The sequence below is a fragment of the Aulostomus chinensis genome, chromosome 4 (genome assembly GCF_037954235.1).
Source record: "Aulostomus chinensis isolate RoL2024-O1b breed Wild chromosome 4, RoL_Achi_v1.0, whole genome shotgun sequence".
NCBI lineage: Eukaryota > Metazoa > Chordata > Actinopteri > Syngnathiformes > Aulostomidae > Aulostomus > Aulostomus chinensis.
Window position 1 is genome coordinate 24500693 of NC_141323.1, and position 25746 is coordinate 24526438.

General features: G+C 43.1%; 1 protein-coding gene and 1 non-coding gene across 2 annotated transcripts; both read right to left on the minus strand.

The window, feature by feature from the left end:
- Positions 1–12120: 12120 nt before the first annotated feature.
- trnar-acg (transfer RNA arginine (anticodon ACG)) lies at positions 12121–12193 on the minus strand. Its single transcript has one exon. It is a non-coding gene; the product is annotated as a tRNA-Arg (tRNA).
- Positions 12194–19912: 7719 nt separating this feature from the next.
- On the minus strand, positions 19913–20545 carry LOC147263953 (uncharacterized). The gene has a single exon (XM_086202342.1). It carries the CDS (start codon positions 20543–20545, stop codon positions 19913–19915), a length of 633 nt encoding a protein of 210 aa, XP_086058468.1.
- Positions 20546–25746: the final 5201 nt, after the last annotated feature.

A 25746-nucleotide genomic window follows, 5' to 3' on the forward strand; every position in this document is an offset into this window, starting at 1 on the left:
GGACTGGCTACCTGTCCAGGGTGAAACCTGCCTCTCACCTGAAAGCCACTGGGAAAGGCTCCAGCCTCCCCCTGCAACCCTCAACAGAAATAAGCTGGGATGCATGGAAGTATAGAAAGCGGATACAATGAAGCGCATACAAATTTTTCGAATGCACGAAAAAGTCTCACCTTTTGTTTTTTTCATATTGGTTAGTTTGGAAGCATGGAATTTCTGACAAAGCCTAAGTTTGTATTGTTTATTCACTGATTTTTCTGACAATTTACAAACAAAGCTTTCAAAACTGAGAGGACAAGCAGTGGTGTTTAAGATCAACACCCAACATGGGGCTTGAACCAACAACCCTGAGACTAAGAGTCTTGTGTGCGACTGACTGAGCTAATCAGGTTACGTCAGTGTAAGTCCCATAGCATGAAGTGGTCAGAGTGAGAGACTCACAGTCCTGTGAGTGATCACCCACCCATCTATCCATCCATCCATCCATCCATCCGTCCATCCATCCATCCATCCATTTTTCCGCTTATCCTGTTAAGGGTCACAGGGTGGGGCTGGAGCCTATCCCAGAAGGGACATTACCTTGGACAGGTAAGCAGTCCATCGCAGTCCACCGCAGCCAACAAATATTGACAGACAACCATTCACACTCACAGCCATACCTACGGTCAATTTAGAGTTGCATTTCCATTTGCATGTCTTTGGACTGTGGAAGGAAGCTGGAGTACCTGGAGAGAACCAGCACAGGGAAAACATGCAGACACTCTCAGGATTTATTCCAATGAAGCGCCGAAAAAAGGAGTGTTGGAACTCACTCAGATGAATGAGACATTATAAGCCATCAAATATATACATGTAGATGTAGTGTTGGAGATCCAAGAAAAGAGGGAGAAAAGAGAAGAGAAGAAGAAGAAGAAGAAAAAAACAGCTTCTTTGACCAGATAACATAGTTGTCTATTTCAATGTTTGAGGTCTGAAAAAATAACTGATTAACTGTGAAATGTGATGGACAGGCAAGTACTTACTAGGATCAGGGCAGCTGGAAAATAGGCTCCTGCATCTGTAGGCAATATCAGAGACAAAGAAAAATCAACACAAATGAGCAGGCACTTGAACGATGCTAAAACCACTCTTTTTTAAACAAATACAACCACAGCTTCTGCTCTATGGCCTTAAGTACACTGTAATCATGCCATCAGACAGACTCATGCCAGAGCAGTAGCCTAGCACAAGATGGAGGAACGTAATTGCATGTAAACACAGTCGGTGTGCACTCATCTTAATATGAACCGACTTAACTGTTGTGTGACACGTATATTGTGTGTACTGCAAAATGGTTCAGTCTATCAGAAAGCTTCATGAATTCACAGGCAAAATACAGATGTCGCACACATTAATTTGTGGAGGCTCGAGATGTAAAAAGTAAAGTCAACTCTCTGTGTTTTTTGGATTAATTTGCAAGCATTTTCAACATTTTGGCTAGCTGCTAAATCTGGCTAGCATGATGTGCACCGAGTGTAATTATCAATGCAAATGTGGCAGGATGAGAGGTCCCATCCTAGCAGTGAGACTGGTTGGTGATGCCTGACTTGGCTTGTACCATCATTAGCCAACCAGTGTGAGGTGCTGCTCTATAAATAGGGGCAGCATCTACCTGGTCAATCTCTTGCTCTTGGGGTCCGCGGTCCTCCCACTTCCTGGTCACCTCGCTTCCGCCTCTGATCGCCTCACGTCTGCCTTCTCGCCACCGTCTGTGCTGGTATGTAGCAGTAGCTCCCTGTAGCTCGTGTTGCATGCTGATCATGCACGTTTTTCATATTCACGTGTTTAATTGTAGGCGTCCGGCTTTTGGGACACGGTCCCTTAATCGCCGCTAGTGGGGAAACACCCCCCCCCCCCCATCTGACGTGCAGAGGCTGTTTGCCACAGCATACTAGCTGTGAAACCCTTTGCTCTGCATGCGTGCGATCTACACCTGATTGGCACAGCTGGTGAGCCGTGACACTGAGGAAGAACTAGCTCCTGCTTTGCTCTGACTGCTGTTTGCTACAGACTACCCTGCTTTGCTCTGGCTGCTGTTTGCTACAGACTACCCTGCTTTGCTCTGGCTGCTGTTTTGCTACAGACTACCCTGCTTTGCTCTGGCTGCTGTTTTGCTACAGACTGTCCTGCTTTGTTACAGGCTCCTGCTCTATTAGCCTGCTCTGCTACTAGCCTGTTCTGCGACCTACTGGCCATCTACACATGTTTTGCTTGTTTGTTTGTTCACTGTTTACTGTGTTCACTGGAGTGCTCTACTTCTGCGTTAACAAATTGGAATCCGCTGTGTGTTGAACTGGAGGTTGTTTCAGTAATTCACCTTGTTTAACCAGGGTCTGCCAGATCCTGATGTCCACCGTGTGGCGCCACTGAACTGTACTTCATGGTGCTCTGAAGGTTTGGATCTGCATTGTTTCCCATTCCTCCGCTTGGGCTTCAGGGTGTAGCAAGCTGCTGGACGGCTATCCGTTAGCTCCCTGGTCTAGCAATGGAGAAATGAACTCGTTTCTGGTTATTTTGGGTTGTATTATTTTTCCTTGCTAATTTGTGTTTAATAATTAAATCTTGTTTCTCGAATTAATTTTTAAATTGTGGTTTGGTTCTGGTTTTTGTTTGTTTTTTTTTAGTTTTGGTGTTAAATTATAATTCTTGTCATTTCGTTTCAGGTACTGGAAGCTCACGGTCCTGGCGTCTCTTTTCCTCTTGTGTGCTGTGCACCCCTGTTTTGCTTTAATCATGTGTTTTTAAATGTGATGTCCCAATTGATCAGGGTGTCTTCTGCCTTGGGATCCCTCACCCCCACTGGTAAGCTCCAGACTTGTTTAGATTCATTCTTGTTCTCTTTTTAATCTGCTGGCCTGTTTACAATAAAATATTTTTGTCAGGGAACCACATCTCCTGCCAATTAGTAAATGAACCTGTGAGTGCCTTTTGGTCGGTACGTTAACTATTTCCTTGGGCAAAATTCCCAAGGTGGCGTTGTCCGGCTTTGGTCACTTTTATATTTTAATAAGTGCTCCCCCCACTCGTGTGTGTCGCCACACAAACTGGAAACTTCACTTAGCCTCCACTGGCCTACAAACTTTGCGCCAGTGTCTACAATAAATGCAATCGCTACTCACCAAATGACTGAGATTGAGATGGATGATAACCAAGGCTCTGGCCTCACGTGCAGATCAGGAGATTCTCCTTGCGTCCATAAGGCAAAGATACTGCATGATACTCTTGATTTATTTACAGTGAAGTACTGTATTTTAGCATTACAGCATAGTTCTGTTAAACAGTCATGGGGTGTAATTTAACAGATTCCTATTAGAATTAACGGCAAAGTACTGTGTTTTTATAAACGGTGATACTGTTGAAATCTTGTAGTACACTGCAAGCAATTGCTGTAAATTTACAAGTCCCACCGCTTTCATAAAATTCATCACTGGATTCAGGACGACCCCTGCTGCTCGGCCCCGGTGGGCGGGAGGAGGCTCAGGCCCAAACAACGCTGACTGCAGCTTTAATTTAATCCTAGGTTGATGTAATACTCTGATAAATCAGTGGTACTTATTTCATGATTTTCATAGGAATAAATTAAGAATAAAATGCCAGTTCATGGTGAAGCTAAAATATACATAAATAAGTATTTGTTATGAAGAAGATATTAAAATGTAAATAAAATTTGTTTAAAATTAGTAACTTTCAAAAAAACATCATTTCACGGGGTGTGAATGTCTTTAAAAAATGTTAAAGTAATTCTATTACGTTAGGTTACGTGCGTGAGTTCATGACCTTTAGTGTTTACACTTCCGGGAGAAACGAGCGCGAGGAAGGAGCATCGTGTAATGGCGTAACGTTATCGGAGTTTCGAGACTGCGTGTCGTCGGAGAGGAGTTTTTATCGGTAACGGACTGTGAACTGTAATTGACCGACGTGATCGGAGTGCGTGAGTGGGATTCTCCGCCACCGATTGTGTTTTGAGCACCAGGCAAGTCCAGTTACAGAAGCTAGCGGGAGCTAGGCTAACGCTGTCCACGCTGAAGGGAGACGACGCTGCACGGACGGGACAGGAGCTTCGGATAGTCGCCTCGGGAGAGAGTCGTTAACGGAGGATGTGCCGCTGCTGCCGAGTCACGGAGGTCTGTTGCTGCGGGCTGCTGCGAGCGGGACGGTTGCTGCCACAACGAGCGAGGGATTCATCGGCTGCGGTCCGGTATTGTTGACTTCACCGACACACGGGGGGATCTGGTAAAGGTTTCCATCATGAGCTCCAACTAAAGCGGGCCAACGAAAGTAAACATGAGTGCACTCGAAATAAAATTAGACAGTTGAAAAAAAGACAAACAATATACCCCGGGGTTCTTTTTATTTTCTATAGTCTTGTTTGTTGAATGTGTTTTTCTGCAAGCCTTTAATACATTTTCTAAACTGAAATCTTGTGGTGTTTCATTGAATTTGTGTGTTGTTACTGAAGCTTTACAGCAGTGTTTAAAGGTCAAGTGTACTCCCCATAGCCTCCATTTGAATATTTAAGAGTGAGAATCATACTTTGCCCTAGATTGATATTAATTATTCCAGATGGGACTTTTACCATACAAGATATTTGAAATGAGTTAAAGTGTTCCCTGTAAGCCTAAGGTGGGTTTTAATATTGGAGCCGGTGGTAAAAGGGTTACATTTAGAAATCTAAACCCCTGCTACCATGAGCACACATGGAAATAAAGACTCAACTTACCGCTCGGTCTACTTCAGCTAGCACACTGAACAATACTGTTGTTTACTTGCTAGCTGATAAGTGAGCAGCTGATGTTTGCAATAACATTGAAATAAACTAAAAATAGAGTCAATAGCTCAAATCCTATCACCACCAAAGGAGCCACGTCTTTAACACTTCAATCTCATAGCGACTCCTCAGGATTTCTTCTTCTCTCCATTGCATTTTGTAGGAGGCTCCTGCCGGTCCACACTGCCTTCCCCCTAACAGATTCAGCTACTGAGACTAAAGTTCGTTAGTGAGCTCAATGCATAAAAGTGACGTAATATTTGTTGAAAACTAAATAGGCGTGAAGCTGTAACCTCACATGAACACTCGAAGTCTATATTTCAGCTGCATGTGAAGAAATCAGCATAAAATCCTTGTGTTGGTGTTTAAACCTGGACTACCAGAACCAGGCTAAGAGGTGTTTGTCTGTTAGCTGTGAAGCAAACTGAAACATGAAGGCTTTGAGGGTTTGTTTACAACACAAAGAAAGATTCAATGCTCAAACTGCCAACTCTGTAAAAAAAAATTTTTTTTTTTACAAATCTCAGTTTATTTCTTCATGAAGATCTTAATGAGGCAATCAGCACCAGAGCACTAAAGTTAAAATTAGTAACACCGTCACTAACGATGGATTTATTTGACCCAATGTAGTTTTCCTGATCAAATATAGTTTTCATCAAAATATATTTTATAATTATTTCCCAATATGCAACGTCACATAAATGAAAAAATGGAGGACCCTATAAAATGACCTGACGTCAGTGTTCAAGGGTGAAGTCATTTTTGGAATGAAGAAGAGTTCATCCAGCTTTTTTTGCCTCGTGTCTCTGAACCAGTTCATTTGTTGTGTCCACGCCGTTCCGTGTTTAACATGTTTTATGTAACATGAATAACATATAATATACAAATATATACATGACATAAATTATATATAGACACAGATAAACATCAATAACCAGTGAGAGAAGTCATGTGATTCTCCGACCTCTCTAAGCTGCATCGCAGTGCTGGAGGAGTGCTGACATCATCATTTATGGTTCCTTGCTGGATGAAGGCCTAAACTATGGAGTGAAATCTACTGCCTTGAACTCACTCTTCATTTCTGCTCAGGCTTTTCCTGCCAGCAAGGCAGTGGCAAGAAAAGCAGTCAGCTGATGTCCACAGCTCAACATGAGAAGGACACATTTCTTTTGAAGAAAAAACATTTCAAGGAGTTTTTCCTGCCAATACAGGACAACACCCACTCACAAACCAGTGCTGGACAAGTTCCTTCAAAGCTGTCATGCCTTATTTCTTACTAGTTACTGTCATTTTAAAATAATTGGTTCCATTACGATTGTGTCTGCCAGCACTTGGTGACTGTACAGGAGGTCTGGGGACCGCAGGGCCACAACAAGCCCATTTCCTCAACTCTCCATTGAGTACAGAGGTCCCCAAGTATGGACCAGTGAGGATAAATGTGATAGTGTAGAAGTCCTTTTGTTCTTCAACTTGTCCAACTTGATGGTGAGTCTCCTTTTATCAAGGATTACTGAATGCTTGTGTTATTCATGGCATTGTTAACACTTTATAAACCCTTCATTCAGAGCTGTAAAGAACCTTTAACCTCATATCCCAGACATCAAAGTGGGCCACTAACCGGTGAGATGAAGCTATGCTATGCTGCTACATTCTGAAGAGGTAAAGTAGCAGGTTCTGAGAGTGATGGCTAACCTGGATGTGTTCATCTCCTACTTTAATATCAGCGTCCCAACTTGGAGCTCTGACCACCTCCAGCTTTTTGTTCCTGTTTCTGCTTCAGTCAACAGGGAACTCAAACCTGCAATAGAATCATCAACAACAATGGATTAGAAAACAGAGGAAGACAAAATATCATAAACTTACAAAGCTGAGAAATGTTCATGAAGAATAAATGCACACATTATGATTGAGGCCAGAAAGTAAAACTCCACACCAAATGTATTTTGACATGTAGGGATAATGAACTTGAATGTGTTGAAATAGCAGATGAATGAATCCACTATCACAAGATGGCGTCACAGATCTCACCATCAAGTTGGACCAGTTGAAGAACAAACAGACTTCTCCACGATCACATTTATCCTCACTGGTCCGTACTTGGGGACCTCTGTACTAAATGGAGAGTTGAGGAAATGGGCTTGTTGTGGCCCTGCGGTCCCCAGACCTCCTGTACAGTCACCAAGCGCTGGCAGACACAATCGTAATGGAACCAATTATTTTAAAATGACAGTAACAAGTAAGAAATAAGGCATTACAGCTTTGAAGGAACTTGTCCAGCACTGGTTTGTGAGTGGGTGTTGTCCTGTATTGGCAGGAAAAACTCCTTGAAATGTCATGCAAGTTTTTTCTTAAAAAGAAATGTGTAAAACATTCATTAACATCCAGGCCCAAAGAGAGGGCAACGCTCCAGGAGTCTTTGATCTCTGAATGCTGAGCATTGATCTCCTGCTTCAGTCTTTGATCTCAGACTGATCCGAAACTAATCAAAGGATCACATCAGCATATTGGTCCAGTCTACAGATGGTGATTTTACCAAGTGCACTACAGCAGTCCTTGTTGCTGTCTGCTGTTGTGTCACAGCAAAGTAAGGAAACAGCCTGACGGTCCTCAGGAGGAAATTCAACAACCTCCAAAGATGGAGGTGAATCTAGACCTGCTCATGTTTACTGTCCTTGATGAACTTGACAAACACACCACATGTCACACACTCTACAGTTTCAATCTGTTGAGAACATGAAACGTGTGGCCCCAGTGACCCTGCATGAAATTTTTGTCCAATTCAAATTTTGATTCATGACCCAGAACCACTCAAAACCCCTGAAAAATAAAGGTTTGGGTGCATTAAAGACATAAATAATAACATCATCATGTTTCAAGGGGGCTGCAGGATGGTGTAGTGGTTAGCACTGTGGCCTCACAGCAAGAAAGTTCTGGGTTCGAGTACCGGCTCGGGCGCAGTATCTTCTTGTGTAGAGTCTGCAAGTTCTCCCCGTGCCTGTGTGGGTTCTCTCTGGTATTCCGGCTTCCTCCCACAGTCTAAAGACATGCAATTTGGGGAAAAGGCTGATTGGATTCTCTAAATTGACTGTAGGTATGAATGTGAGTGTGAATGGTTGTTTGTCCCTGTATGTTGGCCCTGTGATGGACTGGTGACTGGTCCAGGGTGAACGCTGCCTTTTGCCCGTTGACACTGGGATAGGCTCCAGCTCCCCCCGACCCTGAACAGGAATAAGTGGAAGAAGATGAATGCATGTTTCAAGGTTTTCTTCCCTCAAATCTGAAGGTCAAGCTGCATTATTTGCAGTGCTCATTAGCAGGGGAATTAGCTCCAATGGTAGAGTGCTAGCTTAGCATGTGAGAGGTAGAGGGATCCATGCCCTCATTCTCCAGAATACTTTAGCTTGTTCTGTTGATCAGAGGAGCTGCTGTGTGATGAATGCTGATGTTTGTCCACTGCTGTGATAAAGTGTCACCCTGTTACTGATACTGACCATTTCAGCTAATTCCCCTGCTAATGAGCACAGCAGATAATGCAGCTTGACCTTCATGCATGGTTGGATGAGCGTCACCAGGTGAAGCTTCTCTGGTTGACCAACATGTGGAATCTCTTTCAATACTCCAGTGGTGGTTTAAGTGGTGAAAATATGGATTAGTCACTGGAAGTGTGTGTGTGTGTGTTTAAAAAGGCAAAAAAAACTTTTTTCAGCAATAGAACTTTAATACAAACGCAAAATGAAAAGCAGAAAAGGCCAGAATCCAAAATATGGATTTACAGAGGAAGCGTGCTGGGCCCAGGACCCAGAGGTTGATGGATCAAAACCATCCTCTACTAAAAGAAGGGAATAAATAAACTTGGTTGTTTTGAAATGTGAATCTGTTAAAGAGGGGTGGAAATGGTGAGGTAGTCATTGTCCCTTCTGTTTTATTACAGAGACATCATTGTTACTTAAATAATTTTAATTCTTTACTTGAAGATTCACGCTTTTTCGCTCAAAATGTATAAAACTTCTTGCATGTTGGTGCCCCATCACACACAACAGGTGCACTTGTACTCTTTTCACCTCTGACCCACAAACATTCATAGTCTTCCAGTGAACGTCCAATTATCTTCTGAAATCAGTGATGCATCTTTCCCTGCTGAGACTCATTATCTCTGACTGTGACTAGCATGTGCTAGCAGAATACAGCACTCCTTCTTCATTATCTGTCTTTGTCTCTGACCAGTTCTCCTGCTCTCTTTCCTCCTACCAGTCAAAGCAGACATCTTCGCCTACTGATCTTGGATCTGCTGCCTGTTCCTGCCTGGTAAAAGAAGGAACCAGCACCTGATTCTACAGGCTGAATTAACTCCAGGACGTTGGCCAGCCGTGTCAGTTGAAACCTTATTTGTCCAAATAGAGAAAAAATAAGTCTGATTGTTAATGAAAGATGTCATCATGGCTTTGAAACTGTGGTTGGGGACAAGCCAACATGAGCACATTCATGGAAGAATAGCAATAAAAACAGGAAGTGTTAGTTAGCAAGTACTCACCAGTCTTTCACTATCATACATGAGTTTAGTGGAACAAAATGGCTGCTGCTGACTTTGCTGCCTGGTGGTGGATCACTCTTGCCCATCCTCACAGGCCTTGATGGAACCAAAAAGGCGACTTCCTGGAGAAGATCTTCCAGGGGGTCCAGGTTAAAGCGGTGCCCCAGCTGGCACCAGGTGCTGACCCAGGTCCTGCATGTGAGATACTGTCAGTTCTGTTCTGCCCTGCTCACAACCACAGGCTGGTGTTGAGGCCTGCAGCAACCAGGGCCCCAGTCACCAAGTGTATAAAGGCTGGTCATTGTGGCAGTGGGAGGAGTCAAAATGAAGACAGACCAATGTGAGCAGGACGTGACTGCAAAAGTAAGAAGAACTTGACCATGTTTCCTACAGTACCCAGGAGGCTTGGTAGTTGTTGAAGGAAGCTCCAAAAGCAAAGAGCAGACAGCAGGATATAAAAAGAAAAGATCCAGACACTAAAACTACAAGTAGAAACAAGATGAAATACTAAAAGCTTTGGAAAGATACTCCAAGGTTGTATATACATTATTATATACACTACTATTCTCATTGACTCCTAAAGAGGGAAAGGAAAAATTAGAATGTGGATCAGATCAGCTGATTTCAGTGTTAAGTCCATCCCTCCATCCACTTTCTATTCTTATCCTTTAAGGGTCACGGGGGGGGGGGGGGGGCATCAGTCTCATGCAACCTAAACTAAAACTTCAGTCAGATCAAATTCAGATTAAAGCAAGAGTTTCCAGATCAAAGTCAGAATTCCTGATGATGTCATCAGGGCTTTGACAGTACCTAGAATTCTGTCTTTGATCTCAGGAGGACATGAAAGAAACACAATTGAGGAAAGTATAAGAGAGCACATTCAGCTTCATTAGAAACACTTGAACTGTTGAACAGTAGAATTTGTTTGAAACAGTTTACAACACTGAGTGACAGGATTGAAGAGGGAAGATTTTTCTACTTAACATTTAATTCTAACTTAAAACTGGGGATGAACATTCTCAGTAGTTCATATACTAATATACAGAGTAAGTCATGTCATTCCCTTTTGGAAAAAAAAACAAGAAAAAAAACATGTGAAGCTCCTCCCCCCAGCTCCAGATGGTACAGACAGATATGAGAGTGACAAGGAAGCAAAGAAGTGTTGTGCTCCTCTCCAGTGCTCTTGTGTTGTTGTGTTCTTCTCAGCTCCATCATGAAGACGTGCTGGCAGTGGGCGCTGGTGGAAGTTTGCAGCTCTCACTGGAAAGTCCTGAGGCTCCTCCCATTCTGAAGCAGGCAGTTGCTCCTAGCCAGCCGACACTTTCCCTCTCTTGTGTAGGAGTGAAGAACAAAATCAAAATAAAGAATCATCACTCTTTCATTGGGGGAAATTTTTTCTCATTCTAAAAATTCAACAGCTTCTATCATTTCTTTTACAGAATATGTCAGTGATATACTCGGATTTTCTGTTGTGCTGTCAAATTAACTTTTATCGATGCTTCACACTTCAGGTGTGAAAGTTTTTCAGTGGGAAAGACATGAGAATGAGGACGAGGCTGATTGATACTCTAAACTGACTCTAGGTGTGACTGTGAGTGTGAATGGTTGTCTGTCTTTATGTGTTGGCCCTGCAATGGACTGGCGACCCCTCCAGGGTGAACCCACTTCACGCTGAAAGCTGGGGAGACAGGTCCCCCCACCCCACAACCCTTAACAGGATAAGTGGAAGAAAATGAATGGATGGATGAATGAATGAATGGATGGATGGATGGATGGATGGATGAATGGATGGATGGATGGATGGATGGATGGGCTACAGTTCAGTCACTGTGTCTCTTGTTCCCACAGTGATTTGATGCATCCTACCAACACAGCAGGACTCACCAGGAGACAATGGATTGTCAGTCATTTTTCACTGACAGTGCTGGAGCCGGAGCCCACAAGGTCACAACTGGCATTGGTGGACTCCAGGATATGTTTGGACCTACAGAAATGCACAACCTGTTAATGACAACACTTTCATATATTTAGCCCTGCTCACAGATCTCTGATACAATTTTCAAGTCATACAACAGGTTCAATGTTGACCCTTCGACCACCGTTACACTGAAGCAGAGTTCAATGGCAGTGTTGCATATGTTGGGAGGAGCCTGTGGCTCTCGGTTCAGAGGATGATTTGAAGAATTTGTTGTTGCTGAACTGTTTATGCTTCAATTTCTGGACGTTCACTGGTGGAATGTTTGTGGGTCAGAGGTGAAAAGAGTACAACTGCACCTTTTTTGTGTGATGGGGCACCAACATGCAAGAAGTTGTCAAACATTTCCAGCAAAACAGCATGAAAATTCAAGTTAAGAATTAAAATTATTGAATTCAGCGTTTAACTACCAGGCCTCTGGAATAAAACACAAGGAACAACTGACTACCTCACCATTGACTTCACACTGATAACCAGGAGGTAACGTGGTAGTCAGAGCAGCGATGCTCAGGTCTGTGGACTGAACAATGTCCTCTCATTCACACACACACCACTCTTTCACTGGGGCTCCTTTCTCCTTGTTCTGACACAGAAATTCAACAGCTTCTGTCATTTAGTTTACAGGAAATGTTGATGACACTCTGGGATTTTTTGTTCTCCTGCTGTCACTGTCAAGTGCCAGCTTAACGTGAGAGGTAGCAGGATCCATGCATGTGTTCATGTTTCCAGCAGACAAGGAGGAAACCTTGGAGGATGTCAGTGACTTTTAGCAGTGGTTCACACTTCATCTTCTCAGTATAAAGTTTAAAGCGAGCTGGCCAGGAGTTGAACCTAGAATCTTCTGATCCGTAGTCAGACGCGTTATCCATTGCGCCACCAGCCCTGTGAAGAAGCTGCTATGTTCATGTGTGCTTGGTTTTACAGAAAATCCCAACAACGTGGTGGCATTTTCAGGGGACACAATGGTGCAGTGGTCAGCACTGTGGCCTCACAGCAAGAAGGTTCAGCTCTCCTCTGTATTTGGTTGCTAGGAACTTGAATCAGTCCTCAGTGGAGCGGTGCTGCTGAGGCTGAGTGAGGCTTGAGTGAGGGACTGAGCAGGAGCAAACAGGTTCAAGCAGGTTCAGGCAAACTCCACTCAGTCCACCAACATCAAAGCAGAGGAACTGAGTTCATCTAACAAAATGGATTCATATCATCTCCACTTGGAATGCTCTGGAACTACAAGTACACTTAAAATGGCCGACTTAAGACAACAGAAGGAACTTTGAAGTAGATTTGATTTATTTAAGTCAGTGACAGTCATTTTTTTCAAGAATTTAGTTCAGGTAACTTCATTGTTTTACTAAGATGAGCTTAATGTTATAACATTGAAACAAGATCTTCATGTGTTGATGGATCCATCACAAATACGAGCCTTCCCAGTCTGTCAGGTGGTAGAATTCAGTCAGCACCAATAACAGGAGAGTCAGAGTTTAGAAACCAAAGACAGACATTAAAGTCTCACATTAAAGTGTTATATCTTTGAAAATATACTGCAATACATGAAATATTATATTTCCATGGATGGAAACCTCGTTCTTATATTCTTTAATATACTGCAATAGTAATGGACCCTCTATGACACTGTAGTGATGAATCTATCAAGGAGTACAAATTATTATAATCAGAGAATTTTGAAGTCAAGTTTGAGATCAGTTTGATCCTCTCTCTCCCTCTCTCTCTCTCTCTCTCTCTCTCTCTCTCTCTCTCTCTCTCTCTCTCTCAGGAGCTTTTCAATGAATATTTTAATAAAACGGAACAGGAGACTGAAGAGTGATCACTAAAACCCACAGGCTGAATGGGACATCTTTTAAAAATATTGAACCACTGAGTAAAACCATAGAAGCGCTCCTGTCTCGTCGGTGCTAACAAGTTAGCTGTTGAGTGAGTCCAGCTGTGCTGTCTAGGAATCCTGGTAAAAAGCCTCCACACATCAAACAGCTGGTGTGTTGGTGGATCTGTGGATCCTGCTGGAAGAAGCAGGATGGAGCTCTGAATGGTTCCTGTCTAAAAGAGCTTCTCTGTGCAGCTCCCATCAGCTCCTAAAAACAGGAAACCAGCAGATTCAGTGTCAAAAGCTTTCCTGTCCACCATTTGTTGGTGCAAAGACATTTAAAAACACCAGTTGAACATTTTCCAAAGTTTTCTGTGTAGGTTCTCATTCATCCAGGTCATCGTAGATCGAAGCGAAGTAAAACCTGGTCAACTGGACGTAAGTTTACGTACCGTAGTTTAAAACTTACATCCAGTTGACCAGATTTTACTTCGCTTCGATTTTCCAAAGTTGCTCTCACCTTCTTTCAAACACCTGGAACGATTTCCTCCAAACCAAAAGAAACTGGTGAAAAAACAACAACAAAAAACTCCTGGAGAATCAAACTCCACCCTCTACTCCAACTGGATTTGGGACTTCAAATGACCTCCATTAAAAGCCTGCCTGCATCCCCATTCACTGACTGTTGTGCTGTGGGTCTCCTGGACAAACATGGCAGGGATCCTCTAGATCTCCAGGAGTTTAAAAAGAGCAACTCTTTTAAAATGGGTTCTGGCTCCATTCAGGTTTAGAGAGCTGAGATTAAAATCACACATGAATAAAAGAGGGAACCCAAGAAAACAAGTCAGCGTGAAAGAGGAGCAGATTTTAAAACTCCTCATCATTTCCACCTCCAGGAGTGAAGCCCCCCGGGACCCAAGAGGCTCCAGCTGGCAGAGTTCTCACTCATTTCTCCACCACCTCGCTAACCTGAGCTGTAGCATCTGAGAACAAATCAGTGACCCCCTTCATTCCAGAGCCGACTCCACAAACTCTGAGCCCCACTTTACCCACAGCAAGCCGGCCTCCTCAACACTGCATGACACACGACGACTAAATTGAAGACTGAGGAGTCTCATCAAGAGATCTGTCACATGCGTCTGCTGTGGAGGGTCAATCTGTCCGTCCACATTCAGACCATTGATGCAACGACTCTGCTATGATCAAACTACTCAGGATGAAACAGACCAATGTTGACATCAAGTAGCAACTCAGCAGCTGATCAACAGAGTCCTAAGCACCAGTAGAGCCTGTTCATCATCCCTGGGTGATCTTAGAATTCTTTCTTTGATCTCACCTTGATTTCTCAATGATTTTTTTGTACACACAAATTAGGAGTTGATGGGAGTTGTTGCAGATACCAGTGTCCAAAGTCCAGCTTGAACCCAGTTTGTGCCACTTATTTGTCAAGCTAGCAGAGATTCTTTTCACTGCCAAGCTAAAGTGACTTCTGTCAACAAAGGTAAACATACAAAAGGATATTTCTACTGTCAGTTCAATATTTTTATCAAACTCCTTTTTCATAGCTTCAACCTTCCTCTTGTGTTAGCTTTCTGTTCCCATCTCTGATGTTAAAAGGTCGGTTTTGACCCACATCTTCAATCAGCTGTCAAATAAACTAAAAACAATTTTCTATCATCCATGTTGTTTCCCATCTCTTGGTTACCTTGTTAGGCTTCCTTATCCATGGAAATATTGATTTGAATATTTTGTTGTGGGCCTCTGGACCTTTTTTAGTCAGTAAACCCTCGATTTCAGTTTAAAAAATTATCAAATGAACCTCAAGAAAATCATAGAAATAAACAAAAGGTTGTTGTGTTTGCTGACCATTACTGAGGGGTGTTAGAACACATCTCTGACATGGATTGGTTTTATTTATTATTCATTTTAATATTATTAACTATTGTAACATCCATGGTGTTATGGGTCAGTTTAGACCCTCATATATTTACTTCAAGAAAAAGACAAAAAAGTATTTTTTTCAGCAACAGAACTTTAATACAAACACAAAATGAAAAGCAGAACAAGCCAGAACCCAAAATATGGATTTGCAAGGTCAAACAAACAACAACCAGTCAAGCAAATCAAACCAACAGAAACCAACTACTGGTTCAAAACCAGTAAAAAACAAAAACAGAGGAAAAGTCTCTGTGTGTTTAGATGCGTGTGTGTGTGTGTTTAGATGTGTGTGTGTCAAAAACTGACACTTTATTTTTTTGACAACTTGAGCCAACAGTGGTGGTGTCTGTCAAAGAGGTGGAGCTCTGTCCTTCACCTGCAAGATTTCAGCAGGCAGCTCAGGTCTAGTTTTCTTCACTGTGCCACCATGATAAGTTTCCTCCTGAGAAGTTCTTTTCCAAGGTCATAGCTGGTAAAAGAATTGTCACAGTGATACTGGGACCCTGCAGTCCAGTCATCATATCCAGGACCTCACTGGACATGGCCGTCTTTGTTTGTTTTGTTGTTGTGCAACGTGAGAGAACGTGACAGACCATTTTATACCAAAGACAGGCTGTGTGTGTGTGTGTGTGTGTGTGTGTGTGTGTGTGTGTGTGTGTGTGTAACCATGTTAAATTCTTTTAAATAAATATGTTTCAACCTGCTATTATTTGTATGCTGTATGATTTCTGAAACCCAAGACTAACTCAGGTGTACATACTGCAACCTAAAGTATGGTAATGAGGAGAATGATGAAAAATCCACAAGGTGATCAGAAAATAATAAATGTATTCAGGAAAACAAAATCATCTCTGAACATGTGTGATTGAAATATGTCAGTGGGACTGGCAGAATCTGGCTTTACCACAAAGTGTCTCATCAAGAGATCTGTCACATGCGTCTGCTGTGGAGGGTCAATCTGTCCGTCCACATTCAGATCATTGATGCAACGACTCTGCTATGATCAAACTAGTCAGGATGAAACAGACCAATGTTGACATCAAGTAGCAACTCAGCAGCTGATCAACAGAGTCCTAAGCACCAGTAGAGCCTGTTCATCATCCCTGGGTGGGCTCGAACCACCAGCCTCTCGGTGAACAGCCGAGCGCACTGATCGGTTGCGCAACAGAGACTCTGAGTCTGCTGTTTTTCATGAAAACCAAACATCTGTTAAAATGACTCAATATTTCAAATGCTTTTGTTGTGAAGCCCTGGATGGAACACATTCCATGAAAATGCTTCTTTTATTGTGAGGCTTGGCCTCCAAATCAGTCCACACATTCAACACTGATGTCATCAGATCAGAAGGAGTGGCAGTGTTGTGTCTGTCTGTGTGTTTCTGGTTCCTCTTCCTGCCTCTGCTGTCTTTTTTCAGGTCTTCTTCATGGTCTGGCTTCTTCTACTTCCTCGAGGGGTTGCTCTCACCTTGTGGAAGCCTTGTCAACTTGGTGATTCCAAGATGGCTGCTACATTTATTTTTCATTACTGTTATGGTGTTGATTCACTACACGCCCACATTGTTGTCCTAATTAGAGAAAAAGGTTATATTTCCATCAAAGTGTCCTGCATAACTCTCAGCAAGTAACTTCATATGAGAGGTAACTTAGTGTGGAGAGTAGAAAATACTTGAAGTGTGAAGACTGAGAATACTTCAATATGTGAGCCTGTGTACTTGAGCTTCAGGTAAGAGTAGAAAATACTTGAAGTGTGAAGACTGAGAATACTTCAATATGTGAGCCTGTGTACTTGAGCTTCAGGTAAGAGTAGAAAATACTTGAAGTGTGAAGACTCAGAATACTTCAATATGTGAGCCTGTGTACTTGAGCTTCAGGTAGTTTTGAATCTAAATTGGCCTCCCAGGCCCAAACGTGGTGGTTCAAATGTGTCCAGACTCCCCAGGTGAACATTTCCAGTCCCACTAACCTCCTGTGTGCAATGCTGCTTGAACTACGTCTTCATTTTGGTGCGTTCAGAGCAGTTTGAAGTTTCTTAATTCCATTTGAAAACTAATAACATGTTGGATTATTCAGCAGAGAGCACAGAGCTTTGGTCGGAAAGAAAATCAGCAGCAGACCAACGAACACGACAAGGAGCAAAACTGCATCCATCCATTTTCTACTGCCTCCTGTTAAGGGACATGGGGTGGGGGGGGGGTGAGGGGGTGGAGCCTTCTTGCTGTGAGGTGACAGTGTTAACCACTGCACTACCGTGCCACCCCAATATAAAACTGGGTTTCCATTTATGGTTATTCAACATTTAATATATTGCTCTGTATTTTTGTTTTATTAGAGAGACTTTAATGTCTGTCTTTGATGTCTAAACTCTGACTCTCCTGTTATTGGTGCTGACTGAATTCTACCACCTGAAAGACTGGGAAGACTCATATTTGTGATGGATCCATAAATGTATGAAGGTCTTGTTTCAATGGCAGGACTCCATCAGAGCAGCCTCCTCCTGGTAGAACAGCTCTACTCATCAAGCCCCTGACTCCAGACTCTTCTTGGTGAACTGATCAGAGGATCAAAGTAGAGAAGCAGTGACACAAAGGGAAACTTCCTCATTCCCTGAACGCAGCTTCATCAAACAGAGCAGTTGCTAACTCTTCACCTGTAGTAGTGATGTCACCAGGACAGGAAGTTGATCAAACACGTGAAGTTTGACTCAGATCGACCAGGCAGGGAGGAGTTATCAGATTGATTGTTGTGATGAATCATCAAACTCTCCATCACGCCATGGTCTCAGCGTTTGACCTGAAGTCCCAGGCTTCAAGGGTTCTCACCAAACTCTCAGGGTGGGTCTGACCACGTCTTAAGGAAGTAATTCCATCAGTATTAAACTCAATGCCATGTCTCATTACTACAGAGATCCCTGATTCTGAGTGGAGTCATTTGGAGGTTGACCTCATCGTAGGTAAAACTGCAGGTTCACTCCCAGCAACTCCAGACTCCATTGCTTCTTTAAAAGAAGATAATTAAACACCAGAGAACAGCTGTGTGGTGTCACTCCAACACCAGGCAACTAAAGCAAGAGGCAGAATCGTCTTCAAATGTACAAGAAGGCCCTCAGTGAAGACAGAGCTGCCTATTATTCATCACTAACAGAGGAAAATAAAAACAGTCCAGGTTTCTTTTCAGTACTGAGCTAAACTGACAGAGTCCTGACTCTGTAGACCCTGGATTCCTTCAGCTCTCAGTAGAGACGACTTTAGCAGTTTCTTTGATGACAAAATGTGAACTATTAGTATAAAACTAATCAGCTGCTGCCCTCAATAGATTCTGATTGACCTGTAAACTCAGTAAACATAGAAACTGCTGTTAAACCAGATATTTATTGAGACCACTTTTATCAAATTAACAGTTCAGAACTTAAGTCAGTGATTACTTCATCAAAACCTTCATCCTGTCTCTTCGATTGTTTCCTACTAGGCTGCTTAAGGAAGTCTTTCCCTCAGTGAGCACCTCTTTATTAAATCTGATGAATCTGTCTTTAGGAACAGGATATGAACCACAGTCCTTGAAGGTAGCTGTCATTAAAGCGCTGCTGAAGAAGTCTCCTCTAGACCCTGAGGTTGTAGCCAATTACAGACTGATATCTAACCTCTCCTTTCTCTCTAAAATCCTGGAGGAAGCAGTTGCTCATCAGCTGTGTGACTTCCTCCATAACAAGAGTTTACTTGAGGGTTTCAGTCTGGTTTTAGAGCCCAGCACAGAGACAGCACAGGTAGAAATTACTGACACCTTGAATTTCATCAGATCATGGCTTTCAGTCTGTACTCATCCTGTGAGACCTCAGTGCTGCCTTTGACACAATTGACCATCAAATCCTGCTACAGGGACTTGAACACTTCAACGCTTCCTTTTGGTCATTTTATTCAAAAACACTCCGTAAATTTCCATTGTTACTCAGATGATATTCAATTCATTCATCAACAAAGCCGGATGAAGGCCAACATTTATCTAAACTGCAAGCATGCATTCCAGACATAAAGGCCCGGATGACTTATAGCTTTTTACAGTTCAACTCTGATAAGACAGAAGTTCCTGTGCTTGGCCCCAAACCCTTCAAGGCACATGACTGAGTGATATCACTGCTCTGGATGGCATCACTATGGCCTCCAGCAGCACAGTGAAGAACCTAGGGAGTTCTATTTGGTCAGGATTTGTCCTTCAGTTCCCACATGAAACAAATTTCAAGGACCGCCTTTTTAAATCAACAAAATATCTGAAATTAGAAACATTCTGTCTCAAGATGTTGCTCAAAAAATAGTCCATGCATTTGTTACTTCTAGGCTGGACTATTGTAACTCTTTATTATCAGGCTGCACCAACAAGTGGTTGAAGACTCTGCAGCTGGTCCAGAATGCACCTGCACGTGTATTGACAGAAACTAGGAGGAGAGACCACACCACCCAAGTCTTAGCTTCGCTGCACTGGCCTCCAGTAAAATCCAGAGTTGTGTTTAAAATCTTTCTGCCTGCTTTTGAAAAAACAAACCTGATGTATGTTCTTGTATGATAATTATTTGAATGATTGCAGGGATGTATTTTTGCAGCATCCAAAAGTAACCTGGTTTCAGCCCATACAGCAAGTTAGCTCCCAACACAGGTTGAACTGAAGTCACGTGGAACCTCATGTCTTTCATGATGTTTCTGGTGTTGCAGCAGGTATCTGGAGGGTGGGGAGCTGTTCATTCCTCCTAGTTGGAAGCACCTGGGCCCATTTTTGGTTCATCGTTGTGTTTTTTTTTTTTTAGTTAAATACATTCATTAATTGGCTTTCAACCTGCGTCTCCCACTCTTTTGTCACAGCTTCAGTGCCACATTTTGACAAATGTTTTCTCCCCAGTGTGTGTTCTTATGTGTCTTTTCCAGTTTCCCTTTACTGAGAATCTTTTACCACAAACTGAGCAGGGAAATGGTTTCTCTCCGGTGTGCGTTCTCATGTGCTTTTCTAGATTTCCCTTTTCTGACCATCTTTTGCCACAAACTGAGCAGGTTAATGGTTTCTCCACAGTGTGCGTTCTCATGTGCCTTGTTATTTGTCCCTTTTGTGAGAATCTTTTGCCACAAATGGAGCAGGGGAATGGTTTCTCCCCAGTGTGTGTTCTCATGTGGTTTTTCAGATATCTCTTTTCTGAGAATCTTGTGCCACAAACTGACCAGGGGAATGGTTTCTCTCTCGTATGTGTTCTCATGTGGTTTTTCAGATATCTCTTTTCTGAGAATCTTGTGCCACAAACTGACCAGGGGAATGGTTTCTCTCTCGTATGTGTTCTCATGTGTCTTTTCAGATATCTCTTTTCTGAGAATCTTGTGTCACAAACTGAGCAGGGGAATGGTTTCTCTCCAGTGTGTATTCTCATGTGTGTGGTCAAATATCCCTTTGAGAATCTCCTGCCACAAACGGAGCATGGGAACATGTTCTCCCCAGTGTGTTTTCTCATGTGTTCATCCAAACTCCCTCTGTTTCTAAAACTTGTACTACATGTGGAGCACTGAAACGGATGCTCATCCTCACTGACTTCTGTTTGAGATTCAGATGGACATAACATCACATTCTTGATGATCTCTGATTCTCTTTCAGTCTTTACTTTTTGCTCTTTTGAGCTGCAATGAGTCACTTCCTGTCCTGGCCTCGATTTCTGAAGCAAATTCTGTCTTGAGCAAAAGAGTTCCTTGTGCTCTCAAAGAGCTGCAATAGTGACATCAGTTCAAGCCGGCAAAACGACTCCTGCTCTGGTCCTGCTAAGTGTTGTGATGCTCTGTGTTTAGCTGACAAGCTAGCAGCTCAAGACTCATTGATCTGGACTGAAACTGCATTTAAATGAAAAAATAAGGCTTCATTTGTGTCTGCATGAGTTTTGCCTTTGTATTTTGTTCTCTAAAGCGACTGTAACATTGGTTAATTCTGACGTGACTCATTTGGATATCATGTGACTTGCTGCAGGAGAGAGAGACTGCTGAAATCTGTGTGTGTGTGTGTGTGTGTGTGTGTGTGTGTGTGTGTGTGTGTGTGTGTGTGTGTGTGTGTGTGTGTGTGTGTGCTGACTGTGTTTTAATGTTGAAGTGTTAATTATAATGTTGTATGCATTTCTTTGGAGGCTTTATATTAAATCAGGAGTGTAACAGGGAAGAAGCCAATAGTTTTAGGTTGCTTTTAATTTATCTGTTTATTTTCTTGTGAAGGAAAGCTTGTTTGTAGATTACATTCATGAACCAATTAACATCATTAATATATTTTGTTTTTCTGTAATTGTTAATTTCAAGTTAGCTGCCAAAACATCCATTTTGATGTACACATTTACTTTATTTACATTATTATTATGTTAATTTTTGAAAGTTTTTTTAAAGACACACACATAAGAAAACAAACTAGTACAGCTGTGGTCCTGGAGACAGAGACACTGCTGAAGTGTGTGCACAAAATTACTACTTTAAGAGTTGACAAAATTATCTACAGTAGCTGAAAAATGTGAGTGATACAGTATCAGCTTCCTCTCATCTCTCTGTCACTCAGCTGTGTGTGTGTGTGTGTGTGTGTGTGTGTATCTTCTTAGGCTGCACAGCGCGCACACACACACACACACACACACACACACACACACACACACACACACACACACACACACCCCTCCCAGCTCCACTACCCTCCGTCAACTTCCAATCACTGTTTGGATGCAAACGACCCAAGATGGAGCCTGTCAGGTTTCAGCACCAACACTGACTTCTGCTGCGTTCGGTTGCACTCAGAATATGAAGATTCTCTTTCTCTCTCTCCCTTAAGAAAATAACAGATTCCCCACAAACTGAGTATGAACAAGAGTTACTACAGTAACTGAAAAATCCTCTGGAAAAGGCACCAATGACATGATAGGTTACACCTCTTCTCACTCTTTCCCTCCTGAGTCCGTGCCCTGTCACTGATGCGTCTTCAGCATCTTGGGAGAGTTCCTTCTCTACTTTGTCACGGCTCCTAACCCCCTACAATCGCACCATGTTCCATAAAAGAAAGAGGAACAGGTGATGTTGGTCCATGAGAAGTCCATCACAAATGACTTGGATATGGAGGATTTGACAGAGTTCTGCAAAGGGAAACAGGAGACTGTTGTTGTAGAATGGATTGATGAGAAAGGAGAGTGGAGCTGTTCAGGTGCTTGCAAAACAAACAAGCTTAAAATGAGACGAAAAGACAGAAAAAGAGATTTAATACAATGCTGACCCTTTTTAGTTTTGTTGATATTGGCTTTATTGAGAGGTCTTATTTTATTACTTTATTTTGCAAATTAATCTACGAATTAGACCATCCAATGAAGATAAATTTTATGTTGTTGGTTGTCAAGATCTGGATGGATGTTTTATTTTATTCTTTATTTTATTTATTTTCTATTTATCAGTTTTGTTTTTCAAGTCTTGGTGAAGGAATTTTTCTCGAATAACTTGGCCTACCCTTTTTGTTTTGTTGATATTGGCAATAGTGACAAGTGTTATTGTTGGGTTTGAATATGTTTGATACAGGCCATCCAGTGAAGGTAGATGTCAAGATTTAGTTGGTGTGATCTGAGGAAGAATTTTTTTTTTTAGTTTTCTTTTTCCTGTGTCCAAGGATATCACAAACCCCATAGAATCCATGCCTCTCGTCATTTTTGTTGTTGTTGTTTTCTATGCGTGACTCCCCCACTGCCAGAGCTCTTTTCATCTGGGTTCACGTACCTCCAGTGTCTGCAGCTCCGTTTACGTCACTGTGATTAGTCCTGATATCTAGCAGTGCTAGAATGTCCAGTTTTTTAGCAGATGTCGCATGCGACCTCCCAGTCCACTGTCTTTGAGCTGTTCACACCTCATTACTTTTGTCGCGGCGGTGGTTAGTGCCTCACCTTGATTTGGGGGAGGAAAGTCGCCGACGCCTAAAATCTTGTGAACTGGGCTTTAACCTTCATGTGGGACAAGTGGGACCAAGTTGGACCGGTCTTAGGGTAAAGGTCTGATAAAGAGCAATCCAGTTACATGACAAAATCAGTTATCCAGAGAACCACCTAACACCCCCACCCCTCCACCCCACCACACTCTTTCCAACCTCCATCACCATGTGCCCCCTTCCCATTTCTGTCTGCCCCCTTACATATGCCTGTCTAGAACCGGCCCTGCTGCAGCTCCACTTCCTGGGCTGAATTCGGGGCCCAGCAGGTCCCTGGCGGGGACTCACCTGCTCTGTAGAGCCTGACTCGGGGCTTCAGCACGGCATCGAGCAGCAACCTCTGCCGGCGGTTCTCCCGCTCGTACTCCGCCACGGTTTCCTCCAGCAGAGCCACGATCTGCTCCGCGGCCGCCGCCAGCCGCTCGGTGAGCAGCGCTCTCAGCACCGGGACTCCAGCCGCTGAGTCTCCTTCTCCCAGCTGCAGCAGGAAGTCTTCAGCGGCGGCGAGGATCCGCTCCTGGACAGACACCCGCAGAAGCTGCGTGGCACACATGTTGCGGCTCTACTGGTGCCACTCAGCCTTCAGGAAACACAGACCGAGATCGGGGGTTCACGGACTTCTCCTTCTTTCCTTTTTTGAAAATGTCCCGCTTTCTTATGTTTCTTCATCTTCCTCTCCTTCTTCTTCTTCTTCGGTTGGCATCCAGCTTATTTGCCCATTCCCGCCACCTTCTGTTCCAGAGTGTGGACCAAACAGTCACTTCCAGTCTTCTTCCGATCCTAACCAGATCTACTACAATATTCGACCATCATGTCTATCATTAAATTCCTCATCCCTCACCTGTGTCCCCTACTGCCACCTCAGATATCCCTGCTCGACCTGCTCCTCTTCCTGACATCCCTCACACAAGCCTGTCTGGTGCTTCCCTATCAGTTTCAGTGGTTTATTTCCTGCTCTGACAAGTCAAGACTAAGGAGATGATTGTGGACATGAGGAAGGAGAGGAGACCTCAGCAGCCACTGTTCATCCAGGAGCTTGAAGTGGAGAGGGTGTGCAGCTTCAAATACCTGGGTGTCCACATCAGCCAGGACCTCACCTGGACACTTAACTCCACACAGCTGGTGAAGAAGGCACAACAGTGGCTGTACTTCCTTTGGAGGCTGAGGAAATTTGACATGTCGCCTAAGATCCTCAGCAACTTCTACAGCTGCATCACTGAGAGCATCTGAGCAGCTGCATCACAGCGTGGTACGGCAGTGCTGCTGCTATGGACCGCAAACGCCTGCAGAGAGTGGTGGAGACTGCTGAGGAGACCACCAGGACTCCACTGCCCCCCCTGCAGAGCATCGACCACCACAGTCCACAGCAGAGCTGCCTCCATCTTGAAGGACCCCACCCACCCCAACACGTCTGTTCACACTTCTACCCTCAGGCCGGAGGGACAGAAGTGAGAAATGCAGAACCACAAGACGAAAGAAGTCTTTCTTTCCCTCTGCAATCAGACTCCTAAACTCCTAACAAAACTACCTCAGGACCCAACTTGAACTCTGCCTACACGTGAACAATTTTTGTTTTTGCAATACTCAAATATTTGGCACAGTACTGTTTAATTGCACTGTTTCCTCACTTCTCTACTGTCATTGTTTATTGGAAATTTATCCAAAAAAAAGTAATTTCTTTTTATATTCCTAGCATAAGGAATATACGTTTCTATACTGTACATATGACAACAAACACTTTGAATCTTTAATCTTTGAATCTTGAGTTTTGTGTTTGATCTTAGAATTCTTTCTTTGATCTCTCCTTGATTTCTCAATGATTTCTTTGTAGACACAAATTGTCTTTGATCTCTCAATGAGACAAAGACATAGAAGCTCAAACCTCAGCCTCCAGGAGGCCGTGATCCTATAGTGGTCAGTACTCTGTGTTGTGGCTGCAGCAACCCTGGTTTAAATCTGGGTCACGGCAGCAACATGAATACTGACTAGTATTTGTTGTTAAACTGGACAGTTTGTCTGTTGAAGCTCTCTCAGACATTCCTTTATTCATCCTCCCTTCAGGCTCAGCAGCATCATAGTGAATGTGTCTGACTAGGATCAGAACCCTCAACCTGTAGGGCTGTGGTGCAATGAGAACACATCTGACAACGGATCAGAGGAGTGTCTCTTTGACTCCTGGAAAACTCCATTTAAAGCTGAGAGGAACTTGTTCTTCATCACCAAATTCCCTCCCTGCACGTTGTCTCTCGAAAAGCATTCAAATCAAAGTTGAACCTTTGACAAAAAGCTCCCAGTAGGTGATGCAGGCTCCACCTCGCTCTTGGTTCTGGAACCTCACCAGTTGAAGCTTTCTCACCACTTGGATCTCATGTTTCTGACATCTCTGAGCTTGTTTCCTATCCACCTGTCTCATATTGATGAGGTCATACAGCCTGATGATGTCTATGGTTCTCCTTTGAGTGGTTCCTTCTGGGAGAGTTCTCTCTTTGTAACTTGTGTGTGTGTTTGGTCGTATCCTGTTTCTCCTTGACAGCACTTTAGTGTTTTTACCACTGGTGTCTCATCTGTGATACACCTTTTATTTTACTGTTTTGTCAAAGATGAAGGTGTGTTTGTTGTCATTCATTAATCATGTGATTGCTCATGTGACTGTGAGTCTGATGAATTGCTTGTGTGCAGCAAACGTCTCTCACTCTGATCACTTCATGCTATTGAAGCTACTCAGATGTA

Bases quoted from the DNA above. Each gene is read 5' to 3' on its own strand.
- LOC147263953 (XM_086202342.1), bottom strand. From the start codon at position 20,545: ATGAGAAAACACACTGGGGAGAACATGTTCCCATGCTCCGTTTGTGGC.